General features: G+C 36.7%; 1 protein-coding gene across 1 annotated transcript; it reads right to left on the reverse strand.

Annotated features, from left to right (window-relative positions):
- Window positions 1-17: 17 nt before the first annotated feature.
- On the reverse strand, window positions 18-27,488 carry LOC132547543 (rabankyrin-5-like). Its single transcript, XM_060211307.1, has 25 exons — window positions 27,479-27,488; window positions 26,329-26,518; window positions 26,026-26,147; window positions 25,574-25,709; window positions 25,272-25,395; window positions 24,855-25,004; window positions 23,927-24,092; window positions 23,538-23,742; window positions 23,075-23,204; window positions 22,702-22,807; window positions 22,316-22,413; window positions 21,668-21,887; window positions 21,204-21,456; window positions 14,341-14,509; window positions 13,894-14,012; window positions 12,798-12,860; window positions 12,435-12,528; window positions 12,067-12,267; window positions 11,623-11,799; window positions 10,470-10,617; window positions 10,065-10,155; window positions 9,228-9,352; window positions 7,048-7,194; window positions 6,372-6,462; window positions 18-5,795 (listed from the first exon to the last, which is right to left on the reverse strand). The coding sequence occupies exons 1-25, from the start codon at window positions 27,486-27,488 to the stop codon at window positions 5,663-5,665; spliced, it is 3,468 nt and encodes a 1,155-aa protein (XP_060067290.1). The 3' UTR covers window positions 18-5,662.
- Window positions 27,489-27,846: the final 358 nt, after the last annotated feature.

Here is a 27,846-nt window from a genome sequence, read left to right on the forward strand (position 1 = left end):
CACTTGAGTTGGTTTTGTAGGATTGTATTTATAATACTAGGCATATATTACATTTTATAGACATCTTTGATAATAAGTACACATCAATTACAACACATTAAATCAAGTAATTAAAATCTGATGAGAGTGCTGGGCCGAGTTTTTGGTATTCAGTGTGGGTCGTGCTGGGCCGAGTTTTTGGTATTCAATGTAAGTGTATGACTGAGGCATTAAGTCTGTGATTAGAGTTTTGAGTCAAGGTTATAATCTCCAATGAGAGTGCTGGGCTGAGTTTTTGGTATTCAATGTAAGTGTATAACTGAGGCATTAAGTCTGTGATTAGAGTTCTGGGTCAAGGTTTTAATCTCGGTGTCAGACAGAGTTTTCAGTCTGTGATGAGATTTTTGGGGAGAGTTTTGGGCTGAGTCATTAAGTCCCTGATGAAAGTGTTGGGCCGAGTCATTTAATCTGTGATGAGAGAGTTTGATCATGTCGTTATAGTCTGTGACAAGAATGTTCTGCCAAGCCATTATATTTTATGATGGAAGTGTTGTGCCAAGTCATCAAAGTCTGTGACCAGAGGGATGAGCCAAGTCATTGCAGTCTGTGACAACACTATTGTGCTGAGTCATCACAGTGTGTGACAGGAATGTTTCAATGAGCCATTGTAATCTGTGTTAAGAGTGATGGGCCCAGACACCACCGCAATCTGTGATGCGAGAGTTTGACAGGCTGTGATAAGAGTGTTGGGGCCGAGTCATTACAGTCTGCGATGAGAGTGACAGGCCCAGCCATCATAGTCTGTGGTGAGAGTGGTAGACTATTAGCCAAACAACCTGTTGATGAGAGTATCGGGCTGGGCCATAACAGTCAGCTGATGAGAGAGTTGGATGAAGGCATTAATCTGTGAAGAAATAGTTGTGTGGAGTCATTACTGATACAACAGACCCTACCACTTTTTAGATAATTCATCATTTGAAATACAAGGAACTTATGTAAAGTAACATTTCACAGGATTAATGTGTTGGTATATTGTTCGTTACCTCATGGCTATCAACACAGAATGACAACCATCCTCATTCTGATAAATGGTTGGCTCTTATAACATAGATATACATAGTATCACATATAGGGCTTAGTTAAGCACAAGTCAAAGTATTAAATAAGGCTGAGAAAACACATGCTATTATAAGAATAATCAATAAGAATTTATATAAAATAACATTTGTGTAATAAAATAAGAAAAATAAACAAAAATTCAACTGAGCATTTTAACTCTCATATACATGTATGCATGATAAAACTCAACTCAAATAGCATTAAGACATGTCATTTAAAACAGATAACAAAGTTGTCTCCCTTTCCATTTTGAAATAGACTATTTAGTGTTTTCCATAGTGTATTTTCTGATTTCATCATTCTTTTTTTCCCATTATTTCAAACACTGAGGCAAGGAATGGTTGAGTGACACAGAGGTAACACATTCACTAGACGACTCGGGTTTGATTCCCAGAACGGACATGAAAAAATATAGGGTCATCTGCCTAACCATATAATAACCTTGTGTACAAAAAATATCTCTTGAACCAAAAAAGGCATCCCTGGGTCTACAGGTCAAAGGTCATTCTTATTATTTCTGGCATAAAAACCTTAAGACAGTCTTACTTAATATCCACACCATTCCTTTATTCCATCAAGATCTACACCTAATTAGATTTCAGTGGTCATCGGTCCAAGGTCACTCTTGATATAGATCAGGAGAAAAAGGAAGAGGGGGTAGGGGTGGTTATATCTTTGTGAGTCCGTGCTCACTTTGCATTTATGAATGAAGAAGATAAGTTTTAAAATGCATGGCAATTTACCATTTCCTTTTGACCTACAGAACTCTACTTAGGTAAGCAACTAGTTTTGATCTGCTTAGTTTACAGTTTGGCAATTCAGGACACAAACACATCCGATACAAATTTGTGTCTGTGACTAAATTGTTTAATTTCACACTGGTATTTACAGTTAACAATACATAGAGACACTGGCCAACAGTGATAAACTCCCAACACTATTAACCTTATCAGTCTTACAAGAACTCTTCTAGCTTGGCACTGCAATCATAGACATTTATATCATTGAATTAACAGATTTTTCACAGGAAGACAGAAACTTAGCTTTACGTATTTTAGGTCACTATCTGAAGGGGACCTTCATCACAACCATGCAAAACCTAATGTGTAATTGCAATACATAGAAAACTATTCAAATTATTACCTCCCCTTATAGCTGCAACTATTGTGATTGTCTCCCCTTATCTCAACCATGCCAAACCTAAAGTGTAATTGTGATACATTCTTTCTTGTTTTGAATTCTTGTATTGAACAAAGCAGTGTGAATTGCCCCTTACCCCAATAGTTTATACAGCCATCACACCTTCTCTTAGAAAACTATCCAAATTATTACCTCCCTTTATAGTTGAAACTATTGTGATTATCTCCCCTTATCTCAGGTTCCTGTAACAATCTGGCACAATCAATCTAGTGCAGTATCACTTTTTGAAATATTAGTGCGACAGCAAATTCATGTATCCACAATAATTACTACATAACAAGCATAAGAAAACAGCATTTAGCATAATCAGGTTTACGAAAAAATACTTTCAGCACAGAAAATTCTATAATAAGATTATACCACTGAAACATGTATGTTTACAACACTCACTTGTCAACAGAAATTGTAAACATACTCTTTTGTTGTGGTAAAAACGTATTATGCAATATACAAATTACACATACTTGTTGTGTACAATATCACGAACAAAAAAACAATCTCAGTTTCATTCATTATACACGAGGCAATGTCAAGTACAAATTTTATGTACACATATGGCAGTTTTAAGATATGACATTACCAATGAAAACATGTAGTTTGTAAAAAATATGTTTATAAGTGAGCTCTCAGAACCAACACCTAAATAAACTATAATTAATAAATCTTGAGAAATGAAAAAAAAAAAAAATAAATAAAAAAAAAACAAAAAGTATATTTTTCAACCTTGTTTAATATTGTTACCTTTCAGCCAGCCATGTGTTTATCTATCTCTGCTGCTGTCACAGGTATGATATGTTACAGAATCTGACAAGTGCTGAGAATTATGGTTACATGTTTGTTCTATTTGATTACACTAATGCCACAATATATTTACAGTAAGGGATTACTGAACATAAGTTTAGTAGTGAATACTAAGTATATTACAAGTTATGTTAACTTGATGTTACACATTGCCAGAACACTGACATTCATTGGTGAGAGTCGTCTAGTGATAGGATGTGTCCAGGAGATGGAAATCCTGTAACCAACCAACCAATCAACTTGATATTAAAGAAAAATAGTAATATGAAAGTACTTGTATCGTCAGACCGAAGTCGTGTGCACCTTTCATTGTAATAATAACTGATAAATCAAGGACCATAACTGTAAAGAGACACATCGTCCATCGGTAGGACTTTTACACTATGAATCATCCATATATTGGGTAAATTTCAATATGACAGGTTGTACTGGTTCAACTTTAGAAGTGATGGAATCTGACCATTTTTTGTTGAAAGGCTCGTACAAGAATATCAACTACTAATATCATTCTTATGTAAATAATCTGAAATTGTTACAAAATCAAGTTTCAGGACAAAATAATGTTATTTAACAAGATAATATTATTTAATCATCTAACAAGATAATGTTATTTCATAACATAGTGTGGTTTGGTGGTCAAAAATGCATTCCTAAGATAGATAATTCAGCAATATATATATGCTGACTGATGTGTTAAGTTCACTTTTGTTAAACAATAGGTTAAGGAATGATGTCTACTAGCGGAGAAATTCTCCGAATGTTGTGTTTGCGTAATGGAAACACAAACAATACCATCTGAAGTTTAATCCAACTATCAGTACATAAACAGGGTCTGTGTGCAACAAAATCTCAAGAATTATTTTATACGGGACCCAGGTACACCAATTGCAGTACTCCTGAAACTATATCTTTGACTCAAGTTCATGTATAGCAAATAGAATTAAAAGCTGCCCCAAGGCACACATAAACTTACAAAATACAACCCTCTTACTCCAAGATGTTTCAAACCAGATATGGTAACAAGCTAGCGAAACAATGTACTGCATGTAGGTATATTTAAGAAATGAGATTTTTTTTCAGATTATGTAAAGAGACTAATGATTGCAAGGCTCGGGTGATTGGATTAGGCTGGCGTGTTAATATTCATTTATAATTATCTAACACATATCTGTTGGCACACATGTCCTTGTGTCACACACACACCCTGGCATATCACTTACAGGTAAATCACACCTACTTTTGTATCACACTGACTGATCTCCACACACATACATTAAAGTTTTATACTTCAGATATAACTTGGTTTTTCTTTCTTATGGAAGAACTTCAATGTACTGTTAAGTTTCACAAACAACTCTTGTCAGTCATTTTTTCATCATTGTGTCAGATTTCTGGAATGCAATGTCAAATGTAGTGTTGTCAAACCACAAAATTGTTTATAGAGTGAGTTTATGGTGTGGCCATACCATCACTCTCACTGGATACCAATTACTGTTACAATATACTCCAAATCTTGTTCTAATGATGTGAAGCATACATCAGTATGTAAACAGTTTATCTAAACTGTCTACCTAATTGTCTTCTACACACACAAAACACATCAGAAGCAAAGCATGGCAAAACGATTTTCTCATCTTCGTCTGGACTAGAACTGTTATACATAACAAAGTGTCTATCTTTAGCAAAATAGTAACAGCTTACGACGAGTAAAGCAATTATTGTCTTTTGATGAGCGATACAGAATATGACGCATGGATAGTAATCACTTTCACACCCTGCTTAATCTAGAGGCATATGCAGTTATATCAAGGACATTTGATCTTTAAAGACACACATGTACATGTCTAGTTGTCCACTGAAAAAGGACTTATAAAAGTCTTATTGTAAACTTGAAATTTTCCTGTTCTGCCTGTTGAACACTTTGGTGCTACACAACTAACTGTCTTGCCTGTTAGGCATTTCTGTGCCACACTTTTTACTGTCCTGTCTGTTGGACATTTCTGTGCCACACTTTTTACTGTCCTGACTGTTCGACATTTCTGTGCCACACTTTTTACTGTCCTGTGAGTTGGACATTTTTGTGCCACACTTTTTACTGTCCTGTCTGTTGGACATTTCTGTGCCACACTTTTTACTGTCCTATCTGTTGGACATTTCTGTGCCACACTTTTTACTGTCCCCACTGTTGGACATTTCTGTGCCACACTTTTTACTGTCCTGTCTGTTGGACATTTCTGTGCCACACTTTTTCTGTCCTGTCTGTTGGACATTTCTGTGCTACACTTTCCCTGTCCCAATCCTTTGAAATCTGTGTGCTACACCTTTAGCTGTCCTGACTGTTGGACACCGCTGTGCCACACTCTAAACTGTCCTGCCTGTTGGACGTTTTTGTGCTACACCTTTCCCTGTCCCAATCTTTGTACAGCTGTATGCTACACTTTCCCCTGTCCCAACCCTCAGACAAATCTGTGCTGTTTAATCAGTTTGATGTGTGGCGCTGTGTCCATTACTTGTAGTAGCACATGTAAGTCACTTTTCCAAGTCAACATCTACATACTGAGAGTTAGAATGATCCACCGAGAGAAAGGACATCAAAACATATGTCACAGACACGAACTGGTTTAGAGAGGTTGTATTTAACTATTGGCATGTCTTTGGCAGAACACTTGGCACAGACTAGACGTCCACAATGACGGCTGTAACAGAGGAAACACAGATCTATTAACAGGTCAATGATATACATATTTTGAAGGAAACATGGATTAAAACCATAAATATTAAAATGAAACCAGCAGGTTACTATGACGTTACAATATGAATCAGGGGTCCAATGATAAGGTTTTTATGTTTTATTCTTTGATAACTTTTTAACCTATTTTATCTATACTTCAGGCCCTCGAAACAAATTACTGATAACATTCTTTACTTAGAGGTAATAAAATAAGCATTTTAGTTTTGATTCAGCACATCAGGACCTTTCAGTCCAAGGCAATTATCTGATTATTTGATTTCTGGATTTGTAAAAGAAATTTTAACCACTACCGTCCATTAGTCCTTACTTAAATGTCAGGTTTTTCTCAGTAATCCAACTGGGAGCCTTTTTAAACCTCTTCCTCAAGGGAATCGGAAAGCTAGGCTAATTTTCATTCATGATTCTAAGAAATGTCACCTCTATTTTTAAGCTGAAGATTTTAAATCATACAAGGAGAAAATATTCTTTAAACCAATAATATGCTATCAGTAAAACAAATTATAGTAGGATTCATACTTACCAGTGATGTTTCCTTGTTTTAATACTAAATTTGACAGTACATTCTAAACACACTTCTCCTTCAGACCACGGCGGTTCTTTAGAGAGCATATCTATTGATAAAATAACAAAGAGAATTATTTTAGTACAGTGTAAAACACTGATCCATTCAGAGGTCCGTGCACGATAAAATGACCCATATCTATGGTTGTCCAACACAATCATCAATCAATATATTCAACTGTTTTTTCCACAATATCATGGCCTAAAATGTACGACGAAAGCAAATTCTGCCCTTTGAGAAGACAGGGCCCCCATTTTCTTTCAAAAACTCATCCTATAGACCCTAAAATAGTACTTCACAAATCTCAGGAGAAATAACATTTCTGAGTGTGTAATAAATTTTTCTTAACTAAACTTTACTAAAAATAGGAATATAAAAAGCAAAATTTGTTTTGTATATTCTTAAAATGTTGTAGGTAGCTCACCTCTCTTTCCTATAACATTTATGTTGTGCATCAAAATTATGCTGTGTCTTCTCTACATGTACAAATTAATATTCAGTTGATAAATGATGAAAATTCAAAGAATTACTATTTGAAGCTACTGACAAGCTTACACTACGTCAGATACTGCACCTCATGGACCTGTTCAAACTATGTCAGATACTGCACCTCATGGACCTGTTCATAACTTACCTAATAATTTAAACAGGAGTTGTTTCGTTGCTACTGGAACATTAAATATACTAAGTCCTTGTCTGTTCATTGTCCCTAAACGAGCCCCAGAACGGACCAGACTTCGGCACAAACTTCCGTTACCATTAACATATGCCAACAATAGAGCTGTAACACAAAGTCGATAAAGTATATTGTTTTCTACCTCCTCTACATATGTACGATTCATGTGTCAAAAGTGGAACTTCCATATGGGTCAATAAATATTTTCCCTTTGGGTGTAGAAATCAGGATTATGTCAAACCTTAGTTCTGAGCCTAAGTTAACATTCTCTGTATAATATCCAGATAGGATTTATTGTGATTCTATAAAGATCTACATCAGTTAAACTGACAATTACTTTTAATGCAGTTGTTTATTTGTATGGTCATTTTTAAACTGGTGTGGTTAAACCTGACATGTGTATCTTTATGATTACTGATTACTGGTGTAGGAACCTCCGAGACATGTCCCTGTACAACACTTTAGCACAGGTGTGATGACACCCAACATATGTATCTATGTGATTTCCAAACAAAAGTATTCTGACGCCTTAGATGTGTACCTGTATTACTCTCTCAGACCTGTATGACCCTCTAACGCAAATGTACTGACACCTGAGAGGTGTACCTGTATGACCCTCTAACGCAAATGTACTGACACCTGAGAGGTGTACCTGTTTGACCCTCTAACGCAAATGTACTGACACCTGAGAGGTGTACCTGTTTGACCCTCTAACGCAAATGTACTGACACCTGAGAGGTGTACCTGTTTGACCCTCTAACGCAAATGTACTGACACCTGAGAGGTGTACCTGTTTGACCCTCTAACGCAAATGTACTGACACCTGAGAGGTGTACCTGTTTGACCCTCTAACGCAAATGTACTGACACCTGAGAGGTGTACCTGTTTGACCCTCTAACGCAAATGTACTGACACCTGAGAGGTGTACCTGTTTGACCCTCTAACGCAAATGTACTGACACCTGAGAGGTGTACCTGTTTGACCCTCTAACGCAAATGTACTGACACCTGAGAGGTGTACCTGTTTGACCCTCTAACGCAAATGTACTGACACCTGAGAGGTGTACCTGTTTGACCCTCTAACGCAAATGTACTGACACCCGAGAGGTGTACCTGTTTGACCCTCTAACCAAATGTACTGACACCTGAGAGGTGTACCTGTTTGAAATGTACTGACACCTGAGAGGTGTACCTGTTTGACCCTCTAACGCAAATGTACTGACACCTGAGAGGTGTACCTGTTTGACCCTCTAACGCAAATGTACTGACACCTGAGAGGTGTACCTGTTTGACCCTCTAACGCAAATGTACTGACACCTGAGAGGTGTACCTGTTTGACCCTCTAACGCAAATGTACTGACACCTGAGAGGTGTACCTGTTTGACCCTCTAACGCAAATGTACTGACACCTGAGAGGTGTACCTGTATGACCCTCTAACGCAAATGTACTGACACCTGAGAGGTGTACCTGTTTACCTGTTTGACCCTCTATGTACTGACACCTGAGATGTGTACCTGTTTGACCCTCTAACGCAAATGTACTGACACCTGAGAGGTGTACCTGTTTGACCCTCTAACGCAAATGTACTGACACCTGAGAGGTGTACCTGTTTGACCCTCTAACGCAAATGTACTGACACCTGAGAGGTGTAGAGCAAATGTACTGACACCTGAGAGGTGTACCTGTATGACGCAAATGTACTGACACCTGAGAGGTGTACCTGTTTGACCCTCTAACGCAAATGTACTGACACCTGAGAGGTGTACCTGTTTGACCCTCTAACACAAATGTACTGACACCTGAGAGGTGTACCTGTATGACCCTCTAACGCAAATGTACTGACACCTGAGAGGTGTACCTGTTTGACCCTCTAACGCAAATGTACTGACACCTGAGAGGTGTACCTGTTTGACCCTCTAACACAGATGTACTGACACCTGAGAGGTGTACCTGTTTGACCCTCTAACACAGATGTACTGACACCTGAGAGGTGTACCTGTATGACCCTCTAACGCAAATGTACTGACACCTGAGAGGTGTACCTGTTTGACCCTCTAACACAGATGTACTGACACCTGAGAAGTGTACCTATATGACCCTCTAACTCAGGGGAAGTAACACCAGTCAGAGATACGTACCTGTATTGCCCTCAGCGTCAGGTCGGTCAATGGGGTAATCTGGCATGCTTTCCTTGAAGAGTTCAAACACTGCTGAAGCAGTGTCTCTTCCATACTGTGCCAGAACGTGGATTGCCATCTGACCTCTGAAAAGTCACATAACTAGAAGTACATTCTATATCAAACAATATACCCAAACAAACTGTTTGTTGATGTTTAAGAAATATTGGCACCGTTGCTGAAATATTGATATTGATATTGAGTAAAATGTCAATCTCTTTGTCTGTCCATTCTATAAAATCTCACAGTGTGACCTTTGAACCTTTCATCTTGACATACAACCATCCTTAATATGACCACTTTATCATTGACCCATGTCTTAGAAAGTCTAACCTTGTTCTTACTTAGCATTGACTGCCTCCGCATTGGCCAAAAATTTTGATTGCAGAACCCTGCTATCATTTAGCACTGACTGCCTCACTATTGACCTGAGACTCAGTCACTAGAACCCTTTACTGACTAAGCATTGACTGCCTTAGCTTTGACACCAGACTCAGTCACTAGAACCCTTTACTAAGCATTGACTGCCTTAGCTTTGACACCAGACTCAGTCACTAGAACCCTTTATTGACTAAGCACTGACTGCCTTAGCTTTGACACCAGACTCAGTCACTAGAACCCTTTACTTAGCATTGACTGCCTTAGCTTTGACCAAAGACTTGGTCAGCACAATCCTTTACTTACTTAGCATTGACTGCCTTAGCTTGACCAAAGACTTGGTCAGCACAATCCTTTACTTACTTAGCATTGACTGCCTTAGCTTGACCAAAGACTTGGTCAGTAGAACACTTTACTTACTTAGCATTGACTGCCTCAGCGTTTACCCGAGACTCGGTCAGCAGAACTCTGACAGTGTTGAGATTTCCATGTTGTACAGCTACATGTAAGGCTATAAGACAAACATTGACTATAGTGAAAATTCATTAGGTATATATCTCATGATTGTAAAACTTTTTTGACTTCCGGAAATTTCTAACCTAAATATGGTCCATGTGGACAGGTTCAAAGTGTACCTGTATAATACTGAGTTTTGTAGTAACAAGCCAATGTAATACCTAGGAAACCAAACCAGATTTTTTACCAAAAACACGTATTTACAATATAAAGAATACCTTTTTAGAATATTATCACTAAATCTATATAAAACCACATATTTGTTTTTTTTCTCCAGATTAACGAACTAATCTTTTATAAGCTCCTCACCATTGTTGAGATTTTCATCGACCACATCATAGTCAATACCATTCTCCAACAGAATACTGGTAATCACGGAGTGATCCTTTAAAGCTGCTAGGTGTAATGATGTCTCGTTTTTCTTTGTCTTGGCATTGACATCAGCTCCAGCCAGTAACTGTATCAAATACAATTAGACATTACACGCGTTACCAAACCCACTGTTGTGATTGTTTAGTATCTACACTTCAAAGACAATCCTTTCTCAGCCTGCATCCTGATCTTAGCTTAATCCTATGTTTGATTATAGATGCAAACCTGGTTAATACAGTAACTGCCCTGACTGTTTAGTATCTATAAAGTTATAATAGTAACTGTTTATACTGTTATACTGCAGACAATCATTTCTCAGTCTGCATCTTGATTTTAACTAAAAACCTACATCTTAATACAAATGAAAACCTGTACAAATTACTGATGTTGGTATTTTTTACCAAATCCTCAACTCATAGCTACTATCGGTCTCCCTACCTGTATGACCCCGAGACCACAGAGTTCATACATGCATCAAATATGATCATATGTAATAAGAACTCTGTGTTACTATGTTTAGAAACAGAAGATAAATATTCTTGTGTGACATGACAACAATAAATGTAGTGTCACAGTGCTATCTGCCATACACACTACAATGTATTTTGTTGTTTGTTAATTTCTTACAGTTAATCTTGTTGAATAGAAAAGAAAAAACAAGTTTTTGATTGCAATATCTTATATTGTTACGATGTATATACAGTTTTATGGACTTGAAAAAACTGAAATTGAGGTCAATTTTATCTTGTTCTGTTTCTCTAGAATCTATGTCTTGTTTTTGTCAAAATCTCTCTCGGGTCTACACAACCACAAGATCAATGACGACCTGTAATTGACAAGAGACCTATTTTTAGGAGCCATAATCAGACTCTATTTCATCAACTTTAAATCTTCTTCCAATAACAACACTTTGGAAATTCTGTGAAAACCCATTTAGTGGTAATGAAGAAGTTGATGAAGAACGTACAGCTAGTAAAGGATGACACATTAATAATATAGGCTCCTCTTAAAGGTGATTTAGATTCATGATATGAAGACAATACATAGTTTTTAATATTCTACAACAGAATTATAAATAAAATGATTATACCAGATTCCTGACGATGATTTCTGAACCTGCAGTGACGGCTAGGTGAAGTGGGGTCAGTTGCTGGGAGTCCTGGACACGAGAATTCACGTTGGCATGGACACTAATAAGGAACAGTACACTCTCTATGTCGGACTTCTGTATGGCAGTGTGCAAAAAATTCCTTCCACGGTTGTCAACCTTCCAAACAGCAGATATAACATATTACAAGTACCCATTTTGAGTTTGATTTTGGACATGATTGATTGATTGATTGATTGATTGATTGATTGATTGACTGATTGATTAATATGACTCTGAAATACAGTTGAGTGATCTCACAATTGAATATGGTTTTGTGACTTAACAGTGCGACTACTAAGTCGTCTGACTATCAAACATGGTTGAATGACCTGATAATAGTTATTCTCAGTCACTTCAACATGTGACATGGTTGAGTTAATTTACCTGTTCCGCAGCAGTAGGTTCTCTGTTCAATATTGCCTGAGCAGCTTTGTTGTTCTTGGTTGTCATAGCAGCAGCAAAGGGAGTGAACCCTTGCTTGTCTCTGACAGTAAGATCCAGACTTGGGTGGGAGAGTAAAAGGGAGATAATCACAGGATGCTGGTTCTCTATGGCAATGTGGATAGGGGTTTTACCTTCTGTATCCTGGACAGGAAGAAATAAGAATCTTTGACACACAATACATGTTAATGTATATTATTGTTACAAACTTAATTTTACTGAATGAAAGCTACAGTGATTTCTCAATCCACGCTAGCCACAAGCTTTGTTAATGAGAGAGATAGAATGGTGCACTGTGACCTAGAACTTACTTGAGCATTGACGTCTGCTGAGTGCTCCATGAGACATTGAACTACGACCTCCAGCCCCCATGTACATGCCATATGTAGTGGTGTCTGCTGGTCTCTGTAACACAAAATCACCAAGGTAACTATCTGCATTATAGTAAATATAACAAATCACCATGGTAACTACCTGCATTATTGTAAATATAACAGTTCACCATGGTCACCAATGGTAAATCAATGACATCACCAAAACCATTAATTACTACCCAACAAAGAGTTACAATGTAACACACCACATCTACAACAAAACATTAAGGTACCTGAATCCGTAGGTCATGATGATAGCCCCCTGGTGGTTCATACATCACTATCACCATGGTAACTTACCTAGCCTCATCCTCCCCTTCACCATTCGGTCCTGGTCGCCGTGTGGCATTCTTGTTACAGCCACTGAAATTTACCAGATGTGATTATTTTTGTTTTATTCAAAAGAATGAAAGAAAAATTTCAGAATGAAACTAAGTTTCTCATACAACATATGAAACAACATAATCGTAGTAACAAAATGCCTTACTCCTTCCTCTCATAGGAAAACAGGCATTTGTTTACATATAACAACTCATTAAAATCTTCAAAAGTAGTCAAGTGTGACCTCTTAACCTTGACTAATGACCTCTGAACTTCAATTGATGCAAAATTAATCTGATCATATTTGATTAAGATGTATATTACATCTGCATGGCATAAAGAATGATTGAGAGAGTGGGAAAGAGAACAAGCAGTATTGTGTGATAGGAAGAGTTAAACAGATCTAGGGGGTCCAACAGACACACAGACAGACAGTCTGTGGTGGACTGACAGACTGTGGTGGAAAGACAGACTGTGGTGGAAAGACAGACACACAGACAGACTGTGGTGGACAGACAGACTGTGATGGACAGACAGACTGTGGTGGACTGACAGACTGTGGTGGAAAGACAGACACACAGACAGACTGTGGTGGAAAGACAGACTGTGATGGACTGACTGACTGTGGTGGAAAGACAGACACACAGACAGACTGTGGTGGACAGACAGACTGTGATGGACAGACAGACTCTGGTAGACAGGCAGACTGTGGTGGACAGACAGACTGTGATGGACAGACAGACTCTGGTAGACAGGCAGACTGTGGTAGACAGGCAGACTGTGGTGGAAAGACAGACACACAGACAGACTGTGATGGACAGACAGACTGTGATGGACAGACAGACTCTGGTAGACAGGCAGACTGTGGTGGACAGACAGACTGTGATGGACAGACAGACTCTGGTAGACAGACAGACTGTGATGGACAGACAGACACACAGACAGACTGTGGTGGACAGACAGACTGTGATGGACAGACAGACTCTGGTAGACAGGCAGACTGTGGCCAAGGCCAAAGATACAGATTTGAGGATAAAACTTATGACAGAATGAAATAGAAAATGACTTTTGGTACCTTTTGATAAGAAAGCAGGCGACCGCTTCATTGTTCTCGTCAATAGCTCGGTGAAGAAGTGTTTGCTCACAACTACTCGGACCCTCTGACCACAGGTCTAGATCACAGCCATGTTTTACCTTAAAGTTCAAATAAACAACATTTTCTGTCAGACATACTAAATTTATAATAAAAAGTCCAATATATGTCAATTTTATATCACATCTGTTTCGAAACTCAAGTAAATGATACAGAAGGCAGTATACTATATAGTAGGTCCTACTCGTTCAATTTCTGGGGTAAATATGATACAAAGTAACAATGTCCTGTAATTCTACTTTTTAAAGTTTTTAATCAAGTTCAAATAAAGATGAGTCATCACATATAAATATACACTGATCATTTTCAAATATTTTTTTCTCTAATTCACAGTATAAATTATAGTAATAGTTTCAGTGGTCAGTGTACCAGTATCTGGGCAATATCTTCTTGACCGGTGTCCAGAGCCTGCCAGAGTGGACATGACTTTTCATGGTCAAGCAAGTTCATGTTCACCCCTCGTTTACACAGCATGTCGACTACGACTGGCAGGTGGCGCTGTATGGCATGTTGCAGTGGCGTCTCAAGTGAATTTGTCCTGAAAAGAAGCAACAACATACATATAGTTCATACTTCATACCACAATCAAATCTTTCCAAAATCTCATTTAGAAAAGAATTCCCCAAGATAAAATATCAGTGAAGAAAAACAAGTCAATTTCAGTTCTTGTTCATTAGAGTAACATAAATCCCCTCTTGTTTTAGATCATTTTGATGTAAATCTTGTATATTTAATAATTAATGTTGACTTTCAATGACTGTCATTACAACTTAAAGATGGAATTTCTTTTGCTTTTAGTACATGAGATAGAAGGCACTTCACTTTGGTAGTAGTCACTAGAGACAAAAGGTGTTGATACAGGAAGATACAAGTTTTGTCAGAGCCGTATCAGGGTTATATCACAATAATAGTCCATCAACTATCACCACTACTTTACTGTTATAACAATGATATGTATATTTCTCTGCTGGCCACAATATAATAAGGACATTAAAAAAGACAAAAGCAACAACTAGAGGTCAACAGATCTTAACAACCGTTGTTGTTATATGACCCTAACCACTGATCTGGTACTTTAGCTAGCAGGACTTTTAATAGCTAACCTCTTTGACATACCTCCCCTCACTTTTGAGGGCAAGAAGGATTTTTTTGTGCTTTGGGGATCAAAAATTGAAAGTTCAAGATGAGTTTCATAGAATCTCATTTTGAAAGCTTTTAAAGACAAAATGTAGAGGACAAAATCAAATGGAAGCTGGCGTTTTGTTGTATCTAACCATATTATGACATCATAACTGATTTCTGACTGGCACAGCCAATGAAAGATGGTCTAGGGTATATACCCTAGCAAATTATGCAAAAATATTACATGAGCTATTTATCAGATAACAGGCCAATTATGAGATAAAAACTGATGTTATACATATATGTATAAAGTTTGTTATTAATCTACGAAACAAAAGATGTTATCATAAAGATATACTCACTATACACTCACTACTAAGTAAGGATTACTCTACCTCTCTTTAACAAGTGGGGATTAATATACCTACTCTACTAAGTAGTACTACTATTACCAAGTAATACTCCCTTTACTAAGTGGGGATTACAATATACCCCCTCTACTAGGTGGGGATTACAATATACTCCCTCTACTAAGTGGGGATTACAATATACCCCCTCTACTAGGTGGGGATTACAATATACCCCCTTCTACTAAGTGGGGATTACAATATACCCCCCTCTACTAGGTGAGGATAACAATATACCCACCTCTACTAGGTGGGGATTACAATATACCCCCATCTACCAGGTGGGGATTACAATATACCCCCATCTACTAGGTGGGGATTACAATATACCCCCCTCTACTAGGTGGGGATTACAATATACCCCCTTCTACTAAGTGGGGATTACAATATACCCCCTTCTACTAAATGGGGATTACAATATACCCCCCTCTACTAGGTGAGGATAACAATATACCCACCTCTACTAGGTGGGGATTACAATATACCCCCATCTACTAGGTGGGGATTACAATATACCTCCTTCTACTAAATGGGGATTACAATATACCCCCTTCTACTAAATGGGGATTACAATATACCCCCTCTACTAGGTGAGGATAACAATATACCCACCTCTACTAGGTGGGGATTACAATATACCCCCTTCTACTAAATGGGGATTACAATATACCCCCTTCTACTAAATGGGGATTACAATATACCCCCTCTACTAGGTGAGGATAACAATATACCCACCTCTACTAGGTGGGGATTACAATATACCCCCATCTACTAGGTGGGGATTACAATATACCCCCATCTACCAGGTGGGGATTACAATATACCCCCTTCTACTAAATGGGGATTACAATATACCCCCTTCTACTAAATGGGGATTACAATATACCCCCCTCTACTAGGTGAGGATAACAATATACCCACCTCTACTAGGTGGGGATTACAATATACCCCCATCTACTAGGTGGGGATTACAATATTTCCCCTCTACTAGGTGGGGATTACAATATACCCCCATCTACCAGGTGGGGATTACAATATTTCCCCTCTACTAGGTGGGGATTACAATATACCCCCATCTACTAGGTGGGGATTACAATATACCCCCATCTACTAGGTGGGGATTACAATATACCCCAATCTACCAGGTGGGGATTACAATATTTCCCCTCTACTAGGTGGGGATTACAATATACCCCCCTCTACTAGGTGAGGATAACAATATACCCCCTCTACTAGGTGGGGATTACAATATACCCCCTCTACTAGGTGGGGATTACAATATACCCCCTCTACTAGGTGGGGATTTACTATACATACTCTCTAATAAATGGGGACGAATATTGATAAAAAAGATTTATTATAATTACAACAATAAGATAAGTATTTATCTACATATATTCTGACACAAGAACACTGCTTCTGTACAAGAATTAATATTAATACTGTTAACCCATGACAATACATACATGCAGTACATTATTTATAAAATATCACCATTATCCTCCAGATATTTCATACATGCACCATTTCCTATTTAATGTAACAGTTATATAGACATAAGTACTACTGGGGTAATTATTTCCCTTAAGGATGTAAGGTAGTGGGGGAGGGGGGGAGGGGGTAGGGTAGGGACAATCGTGAGGAGGTGTGTTACCAAACAATGAAATTACATTCAAAACACTGATGTAGGAAAAATTTCTAAGTAAAGATTATGTTTAGGTTCATACCATTCCAAATAAAGATAAAGTTCAAAACAGAGACCAAAACATTCCAAATCAAACTTCTATGTGTTACAAAACAAAGAGAAACTCAAAAACAGTACATGTACCAGATTTCCGTGCCATTAAGATAAAGGGATTGATGCACATTTGATCTCCCCTCACTAGAGGTATGTATCCCACAGGAAGGACAAAGAAGTCACCATGATTAATATATTTAGTTTTGATCAGTAACAATGCCCTACAGTCAACTTGTTTCACCTTTGTGTACTCTGAACAACATTTCATTTATGTATTTATTTCTATCCTGTGCAGATAAAAGGAAGCCTCTCTTCTTGTAAATATTTCATAAGTGTAAGCTACAGGACATATGTCGAGATTTTGGACTTTGTACATTGTTCGACTTTGTATTAGATGAGACTTTGTACTTGATGAGACTTTGGACTTGATGAGACTTTGTACTTGATGAGACTTTGGACTTAATGAGACTTTGTACTTGATGAGAATTTGAACTTGATGAGACTTTGGACTTAATGAGACTTTGTACTTGATGAGACTTTGTACTTGATGAGACCTTGTACTTGATGAGACTTTGTACTTGATGAGAATTTGGACTTGATGAGACTTTGTACTTGATGAGAATTTGGACTTGATGAGACTTTGGACTTGATTAGACTTTGGACTTAATGAGACTTTGTACTTGATGAGACTTTGCGCTTGATGTGACTTTGTTCTTTATGAGACTTTGAACTTGATGAGACTTTGTACTTGATGAGACTTTGTACTTGATAAGACTTTGAACTCGATGAGACTTTGTACTTGATGAGACTTTGTACTTGATGAGAATTTGGACTTGATGAGACTTTGGACTTGATGAGAATTTGGACTTGATGAGACTTTGTTCTTTATGAGACTTTGTACTTGAAAAGACTTTGAACTCGATGAGACTTTGTACTTGATGAGACTTTGTACTTGATGAGACTTTGTACTTGATGAGACTTTGAACTCGATGAGACTTTGTACTTGATGAGACTTTGGACTTGATGAGACATTGGACTTGATGAGACTTTGTACTTGATGAGACTTTGAACTCGATGAGACTTTGTACTTGATGAGACTTTGTACTTGATGAGACTTTGTACTTGATGAGACTTTGTACTTGATGAGACTTTGGACTTGATGAGAATTTACTTGATGAGACTTTGTACTTGATGAGACTTTGTACTTGATGAGACTTTGTACTTGATGAGACTTTGGACTTGATGAGAATTTGGACTTGATGAGACTTTGGACTTGATGAGAATTTGGACTTGATGAGACTTTGTTCTTTATGAGACTTTGTACTTGAAAAGACTTTGAACTCGATGAGACTTTGTACTTGATGAGACTTTGTACTTGATGAGACTTTGTACTTGATGAGACTTTGAACTCGATGAGACTTTGTACTTGATGAGACTTTGGACTTGATGAGACATTGGACTTGATGAGACTTTGTACTTGATGAGACTTCGAACTCGATGAGACTTTGTACTTGATGAGACTTTGTACTTGATGAGACTTTGTACTTGATGAGACTTTGTACTTGATGAGACTTTGTACTTGATGAGACTTTGTACTTGATGAGACTTTGTACTTGATGAGACTTTGGACTTGATGAGAATTTGTACTTGATGAGACTTTGGACTTTATTGGGTATTATACTTTGATACTCCCAATGATGAAGCTTCTGTTTTAGGCAGAATTCCCTCTCTGTGTTAATTGATTAAAACAGGCAAATTACCTACACTTTTACTTGATTACTGTTATGACAAGAAGGTTATACACAACATGAATATGTATATCTACTTAATAATTCATGGGTAGAAAAGAAAGATTTCAAAGAAAATATACGTAACTAGGGCAGTTAAGACCTTCTGAATATTCATATCTTCTAACACTTATTATAATATATTCCCTTTTAACACATTAGATATGTAGAGATACAAAGAAAAAGTCTAGAAACAAAGATGATGAAGGTAAAACTATATAAAAGTGACACTGATAGGACAATAACCAGTGTTTCTTGTGTTTATGATGATGACTGACGACACCAATTAAAATTAATAATTTTATATAAGAAAAATTGGTAAATTTAGTTGGATACAACGTACTAGTTACCAAATGAAACAAACATATAGAAATTAACAACAGTTCAGTTCCAATACCAAAAGTATGCAGCAGTATTTGTTGACTGATTGTTAGGGAGGATACAGGTGTAAAGTTAGAGTGAAAGCAGGATAATATCTGTTTCATGCTGTTAGACAGTTACCCAAAGAAATCTTCAACATATCTGTAAAAAGACATGGCAGTCATTGAAAAAAATTACTGTGTCAGCTTGGAAACATTCTGTTACAAAGCTTCATACAAATTATAAACCTACAATCATATCTGTCCCTGTTCTGAGTCAGTGGAAATGAATTAAATTTGAAGTTAAAGCTAAACGCATAGTCAGCAAAGCAGAAAAAAAAAATGTCAATGTCGACAACTCTCAGATATGATGGCTTAGTGTTCCTTGATATATATTTGAATTAAATTTTGAGGAATGTAAAACTTTAAGTGTTTAAACAATGTAGAAATATTTAAATAAAATGTTAGGAAAACGAACCAACAGACAGCCAAGCTGCAAAAGCATAAGATTTGTTCCAGACAAGCATGTGACTACAAAAGTCAGATATTAACGGGCTTTTGTTTGACTAAACAAGCATTTAGAGATTAATTAAACTTAAATCGGAGGTCTATTAAGAAAAAATCTTAAATAATGATACGAAATCCAAGTTTACAATATGTAAACAAGAGCTACAATCAGCTTTACGCTCAAAAATCCAATTTTCTAAACTAGAACTAAATGTGGAAACAAGAGAAAAACCTGACAAAAGAATCAACTCTGACAAGTTAAAATTAATGATTTTTGTAGGATTTTTTAAATTAAGTCTAGGACACTATTACCGAAATATCCAATTACTTAAAAAAAAATTATTTTCTACAGATTACACTGGTGTTTTAATAAACAATATAGGCAACTTATCATCTCCAAAGTTCTCTTTACCTAATTAATATGTTAATTCTTAATATTAATTCATATCTATTAATTTCTTAATATTCAAAATCACCAAAAACTACACAACATTCATAAAGCTATGAGCATTATACAATAACATAACATTACAACAACAAAGGGAATGACAACAATCTAGCTTTACATTTACAGATAACATGTGTAATTAGAACCAAAATCAGGAACAGCGAAAAGGAAACTGAAAGCTTTAAGCTATTTTGAAGTACAATAACTGATATCTCCTGAATGACATGTTTTTTTGCCTAATTTACTCCTTTGAATACTATCTCCAACATCTGACATTTTTCTAGGACTACCAAAGTTTTTTCTGTTTATTTTCCTCACTACAATATTCCTTTGCCTGACAACCTCCCATGAATGTAACGTTGCTTTGTGTAAGCAGTTGAAATGGTTGGACCAGTCCAACATGCAATTAAACTTGTGTACAGATGGTGAGACAGGACCAAATAATATTCAGTCCTGTACAGGTGTGTTCATTTATCAAAGAATATTTCTGTGCCACCTAGAAGATTTCAGCCAGTTTATGTGAAAGCAGCCACATATTTCCTTGTCTGATTAACTCCCCTGACTATCATATTTCCGTGATAACATTAATCTTATTAACATTCTTACAATTAAGGTTATCACATTTCCAAGATATCCTCCTTATTCATCACATTTCAACTATTAACTACCCTAGTAATGATATGTACAAAACAATATCTCTTTTATTTCCACATCAATGTTAATCAAACACATTAGTTTTTCGCCTCAATAACACTTTTTAAAAAAATTATCTCCCCTGAGTACATTGTTTCCTTGGTAACCATGCCTGATACATTTTCCCTGAATGGTTACCTCCCTTTTAATTCTGTGGTATTGTCTACTCACTTCATATTGAGGTCTGCCTGGTGCTCTATAAGAAACATAGCACTTGTTGTATCCTGTTTCTCTATAGCCTGGTGAAGAAGGCTGAATCCATCTGCATTTTTCTCGTTGATATTAGCACCTGCCCCGAGAAGTCGGTCAGCCTCAGAATGGAGTCCGCTCCAAAGGGCAAGTCCAAGGACTGTCTGGCCATCTGAGTCTTTTAGATTAAAGTTGGGAAGGATAAGGACATTGTCCTCACTGTGGGCTGCCTCTACTGTAAACACAATCATCACAAACATGACAACACAGGAAACATGAATGTTTTAAAAAAGACAGGATCAGATTTCTATTTCATAACACCTTCAACAGTCATATCAATTGTGTATAAAATGATGATGTATTTATTACATAGATCCTACAGATATTGTTATATTTGTGTTTTCCTTACCTTGTATTATTTGTTTATGAAATGTTATCCTCTTTACCTTTGTGTTGTAGGAAGATCTCCACAATCTCGCTGTGTTTGTTGACAAGGGCGAGGTGTAGTGGAGTTTGTAATGTAACTGGTGTTTCGTCCTGACCCAGCATCAGATCACTCATCGTAGACTTCCTAGTCTGGCCATTAGGGTTACCTCCCTTGCTTAATAACACTTCCACCAGTTTTGACAGTCCCTTCTGACAGGCTATATGTAGGGGATTTTCACCCTGGAAATAAATGTAGGTCATGATATGATTTATACTATATGTAAATAAATGTTTTTTTTAACCGACATTGAAATATAGGTCAAGGCTACAATTCAAAAGTAGGGCGATTCATCCTGGCAAAACAAACTTATGTTTGGGTTTTCAACCTTGCAATTACAGTAGCTTAAACTTATCAAAAAGGTTATTTCAGGCTATATAAACTTGAGTGAATACATAATTAAACTAAAAACTCACAGATAACTTTTTACTGATGCTATCTTTGTTTTATTTTAGAAGAAGAGGATTATTTCAACATCCAGCTCGTGTCCCAGAAAGTCATTCTTTCGCCTTTAATTCAAATTTTCATGTGACAATAATTTGTAAAGTGTAGTATGATTTGTGTATATATGTTAGATACTGTCTCAGAAGTTTTATCACTTTATGCTTACCTTGCTGTTAGAGAGATTCACTTTGGCCCCATGAGTGGCCAGGAATATCCCCGCCCTCTCATTACCAGACCTGGTGGCAAGGTGAAGTAGGGTATCTCCTTAAATACACAAGTCACATACATTACCAGATTAGACAGTTATCTGGGTATCATAACAAATAAAAAATTGCCCTAATATTTACCAAAAAATTACACATTTTCTCTTAATTGGAAGCATATTAATGTAGGAAATTCAACAAAATTATAACTTGATGTAAAAATATCACTGTCAATTAATTTTTGTATAATTTGTGTGCTTGGCCTGAAAATAAAACTAAAACTTGGTTACACATCTGGATGATAAATACAGGTTCCTAGTATATCATATAACATGCAACGACATGTTACCTGTCTCTGGTTCGATGGCATCTGGTGAACTACCCTTGTCAAGAAGCTGGGCAGCAAAACTTTGAGGACCATACACTGTCTGTACATCACCCTCCATATCTTCTCCCTACGAGGTCAAGGTCAACATAACAAATGTCAAGGTCATCAAACTAAATATCACAGTAAAGATTGACATATCAAGCATCAAAGTCATCTGTTTCAACGACATTAAGCATTTTTTAAATTTGCATAAGAAGAAATTTCACTTAAAAATATTTTCATTTATCCTCATTATCATATGACTAACAAATTTTGAAGATAAAGAATGAGACTTTTGACTATTTAGTCATGATCTGATTTACACTGGTGATATATCATCCCTTGTTATACAAACCTGCTGTAGTGCAAGCCATAATGCAGTATGGCCATCTGAGTTTTTCAGTTCAAAATGGATTTTGCCGCTGTTTAAAAGTGATTGAAACACTGCTACATTCTTACTGAACACAGCAGCATGGAGGGCAGTACTGAAACAAAACCAGAGTACTGAAAGTACTGAACACCACCAGTCAATTGTTACAAGTATTTAAAAATTGTTGAAGCTGGGGAATTCTGATAAGCCTACTTTTAGGAAAGCCATCTGCTGTTACATAATATGAAATTCAATCAACTGATCAGGAAAATGAGGTTGATCATAATAACCTGATTGCCTCTTCCATCCAGTTTTTCAATGTGGGACTAAATTACTAAAAGTAAGTGTTAGACCTTGTGACCCTTAGATCTCTGTCCTACTGATTTGCCAAATCCTAAAAAAATATCATTTTTAATTATGTGACCCCCCTGACCTGTGACCCACTGACCTTCCAGAGGTATCCTGATGGTTGGGGTCTGCACCATGCTCCATTAGTTTCTTTGCGATGTGTGACATCCCTGTGATTACATCTGGGCTGGTCACATCAGGGTTAAAGGTAGAAACCATGTGGAGAGGAGACTCTCTATCTAGGTGGGTTGTCAGAGTCACATCTGCTCTGTTACGTATAAGGAAATCTGCAGAAAACTCGTCACCTACAAATAAATCATCAAATTTTATAGTTTAAGAAAGTTTAAGAAAGTTTAGGAAGACCTGTCCAAATATTGATAATCTGCAGCAGGCCAGAGAGGAAGTTTTATATCATGGCAGGAAATGTCTTTAATACAGAGGACCTTCCATTATAACCTCACTGTTACGCCTAGTGTATAAAGAAGTTACCTCGTTTGATGGCCTTGTGTAGGAGACATCTCCCTGTGTTGTCCCGTCTGTTCACATTTACTTGGTGTTCCATTAATGTCTCTGCTATACTTGTCTGTCTGGACTGCAGGGCCAGATCCAAGGGCAGATCACCCTTGTCATCGACATCATTTAATTTGACAGATAACTGAAATTAGTTCAAAACATATCAGTTGCTAGATCCGACACATATTATTTTACATGTAACACTGTGTCTGTAAATGCTATAACAAATGTTTATAAATCTGTCATTAGATTCAATGTCAAGGACAATTTATGACTGTGAGAGTCTGATTATGAGGAGTTTATTTTTGGTGTATGATACAGTCAGAGGGGAGATCTGTAGTGTGTTTGAATTCTATGACTAGGCTATCTTTATAAATAACCATCCAAGCCTTTAAATCACTGATTGACATTCACATTGCTATCAAAACATAAACACAAGACAACTAATGAATTTGAGAGTTAATAAGACTGGCTTATTCCTCTGGGTATTATATCCTGTTAATAAGATGTCAAAAGTTGTTCTGATCTATGAACACTACTGATCCGTGTCCTTCAATTGTAAAATGGTTATCACATCTATTATGACCAAATTAGCAAGCAGCTATGAGGCTCCGTACCAGGTTTAAATGAAGGCTGTGCACTCTGAATTACACAATGGTGGCTTAGAATTTGCGAAAGTAAGTAACCTTGACCTTGTTTTGTTACTGAAAATGTAAAAGGTAGCTGTCCAGAACGAAAGTTGTTCTATTGTAGTCAGGGTATTTCCCTACCCCTAATATCAAGTTGTACCCCTACACATAGTAAATATGACAACTATCAAGGACATAAGCCTAACACTACGTAGGATGTCATATTTTGTAGAGCATTGTTCACTTCATAATTTTAAAGTTTGTGCAGTCCATACCTGAGAATCATACTCTATGAGGTATAAAAACAAGGCGTCCTCTCTTTTGGCACGTATTGTGGCATGGAGGGGGTATTCCGTTTTGGCTTTAAACATCTGGTACAAAAGCGGAGCTGGCATGTGGACGAAATCTTCACTGGTGAAATCATTCTACAACAGACAAATATTACTGAATTAGTCTGTAACACATCCCGTTAATGATACCCCAGAATTAAACCAATCATACTTGTATATACATTGCAAATAAAGTTACATGTAGATGAAGCTTACAGGTTGACAGGACACCAGCAACTGCTAATGAGATGAAAAACTATTGATAGGAAGAGTCATGTTGACAGGAAACATATAGAAGAAAAAGAAAATAAAGTTATCACGATTTTAATGTAAACAGAAAGAACAGATACACATTTGTATTACCCAGTGGTTAGATATCAAAGTAGAACAGTGTCCCTTCAAAAGATCAGCCCCGATTTCCTCCGCTGTCTGATAAAAGGTGATACAGTTCTTCATGTTTACAAAGGACATAAGGCCATTTTCACATCTGAAAATCAGTTCACAGAAATCATGTAAAATATGTAATATACCCAAAACACAGAAACTGTGTAAAAATATCCATACATACATCGAAATTAGATCACCACACTTGTACATATGTCATAAAAGTGTTGTTAGATCATGAAATATGTACATTATCGCGACATGTTGACACATTAGCATACCTTTCCTGTAGAGTCCTAAGTTTGAACTTTGTGGCTGCTCTGAGGAGTTCTAGCAGGAATTCACTGTCAGACCTGATGTCAATATCATCTGTGTATGCCCAGCGCAACAAGGCATGGGCAACTTCATACTTTATATCTGATATTGGAGAAAAAAATCACAATCCTTATTTTGAATATAACATGTGAAAGTATGGATAATGACATAGCAGAGCAGAAAATTGACACAAAATGTTTTCCAAAATATCTGAAACATAAACCAAGATTAAATAGCTACAATTTAAGAACAAAAGATTTAACTCTGAACACAGTTTAAAGGTTCCATTCTTCATCATAATCTCTGGTTACTGGCAATGCAACTATTTCCAATCATAATTCATGCCTCAATGCAAATGAAGAAATAGGAAATGTTCACAACATTAGTTACTTCAATATCTACAGCATCAAAGACTTACTTGAAAAATCCAAACTAGACACTTGACTCAAGTCTGGAACTCCCCAGTAATCACTCCTGGCTGCAAGGACGAAGCGATGACCATACACTTGCTTGGATCCATCTAACTGTATTTTCAAATCACTGCAATGTAATCAAATGATTTCATGAAGGAGTAGAGTATAGTTTACCATCTTAGGTCCACTGGTTTGGAAATTCATTACTTTATGTTTTGCAAAAGCAATGTACATAACAGAATCTAAAAATACAACCATTTCATTGACCAGAAAATGTTCTTGTTTTGTTTTCTTTGTGAAGTATATACCTATATAACTCCTTATCGAATAAGTCTGCCACAGTTTTAAGAAGTCTGGCTACAAAGTTATCATTTCCAACTTGTCCGGCACTTGCTGAAGCTATCTGGTACTTCTTCTCCACCTCAGCCAAGCGATTCTGCAGCTTCACATATTCCTCACGCAGCAAACTCAGGTGGTTCTGCAGTTTAGCCACCTCACCTTATGGAAAATTTAATTTATCTGTATAAGTATACATATCATACATCGATCTCTAAAACTTCAAGGAAGATAACTAAAAAATGTCTTTCTTACACCAGGGCTAGTACTAGTAAAAGTGGTTTCTGATGTCAGACAGTCAGGTGTCTGATATCCCAGACAGTTGTGTAAATGTGTGGACAATGTTGTATCCATATATCAGACATCTCTATATCTTAATGTTAGAACCACAGGAAACCTAAAACTCTACTTTGTGTTAATGTGAACGACAAATACATACTTCCCAAGAACTATGAAACATGGTTGTCATTTGAGTACATCTTCTCATTGTAGTCAACAGAACACACATCGAGTAATCATCAGCATTCCACAAAGTAAAGTATTAAGCATACATGTACGTGATAGAATGAGAGAATGGGAATTCCCTTTAGTTCAGCTGCATATATACAGCTGAACTAATGAAAAATACATCACTACCTCCTATAACAAAAGAGATTAGAGGTTGAATGCTTTGATGTTGGACATTACTATGTCGACTTTCAAGCACCTGTCAAAACCTTAAACCATTACCTCAAGTAAACAAGACGTGTATAAACATCTTTACACGATATTATATATCACTGATTAAGGCTGAACTAACGGACTTCTTATCTACAACATCTTCTCCATATATCAGTAAGCTTGCAGATCTCAGCTGCTAGATCAGACACTAGTCTGCAAAGTGAACATACATGGCATATTACACGAATATGTCATATGTGATTAACCCCACCCTCCCTGGTTAGACTGCAAATGTATCCACAGAGTAATATCTGCTGATATAATCACCATTATTTCACTGCTTGAAAAATGTTCATCACAAATTTAGAATATCTAGTTATGCTTCAAATTATAAATTTCGATTGTAGAGAACACAAAAGAAACTTCTACATTGAGAGCTGAAAGCAAGACATTGTAATTTACCTTCCGCCATTTTGTCCTTATTGATCATGTGACTTTCTCCAGAAAGCTACTATAATTAATTTTCTTCACAGTTTCGTACTTTCTGTTCGCCAAGCTAATGACGAAAGTTCGACGCTCAGCAGGGTCAGGAATAATATTTTTTATGGATTTTCCTCCTGTGGTAGTGTTGAACACCAAAAATTATATTATCAAAACATTTACTAGCATACACAATCTTTTATTTTATTCGTTTTCATAAAAAAATTCATATGTTTTGTATACAAATCTGTACATATTTATCCTGAATAAATTTATTATTATTATTACCCAATCATCGTAATATTTATGCATTTGTGCTGTTTATGTTCCAGATACAGGTGCTGTTATAT

This window comes from Ylistrum balloti, unplaced genomic scaffold (assembly GCF_031769215.1).
Source record: "Ylistrum balloti isolate Yb309-2 unplaced genomic scaffold, AGI_CSIRO_Ybal_v1 Utg369960, whole genome shotgun sequence".
Taxonomy (NCBI): domain Eukaryota; kingdom Metazoa; phylum Mollusca; class Bivalvia; order Pectinida; family Pectinidae; genus Ylistrum; species Ylistrum balloti.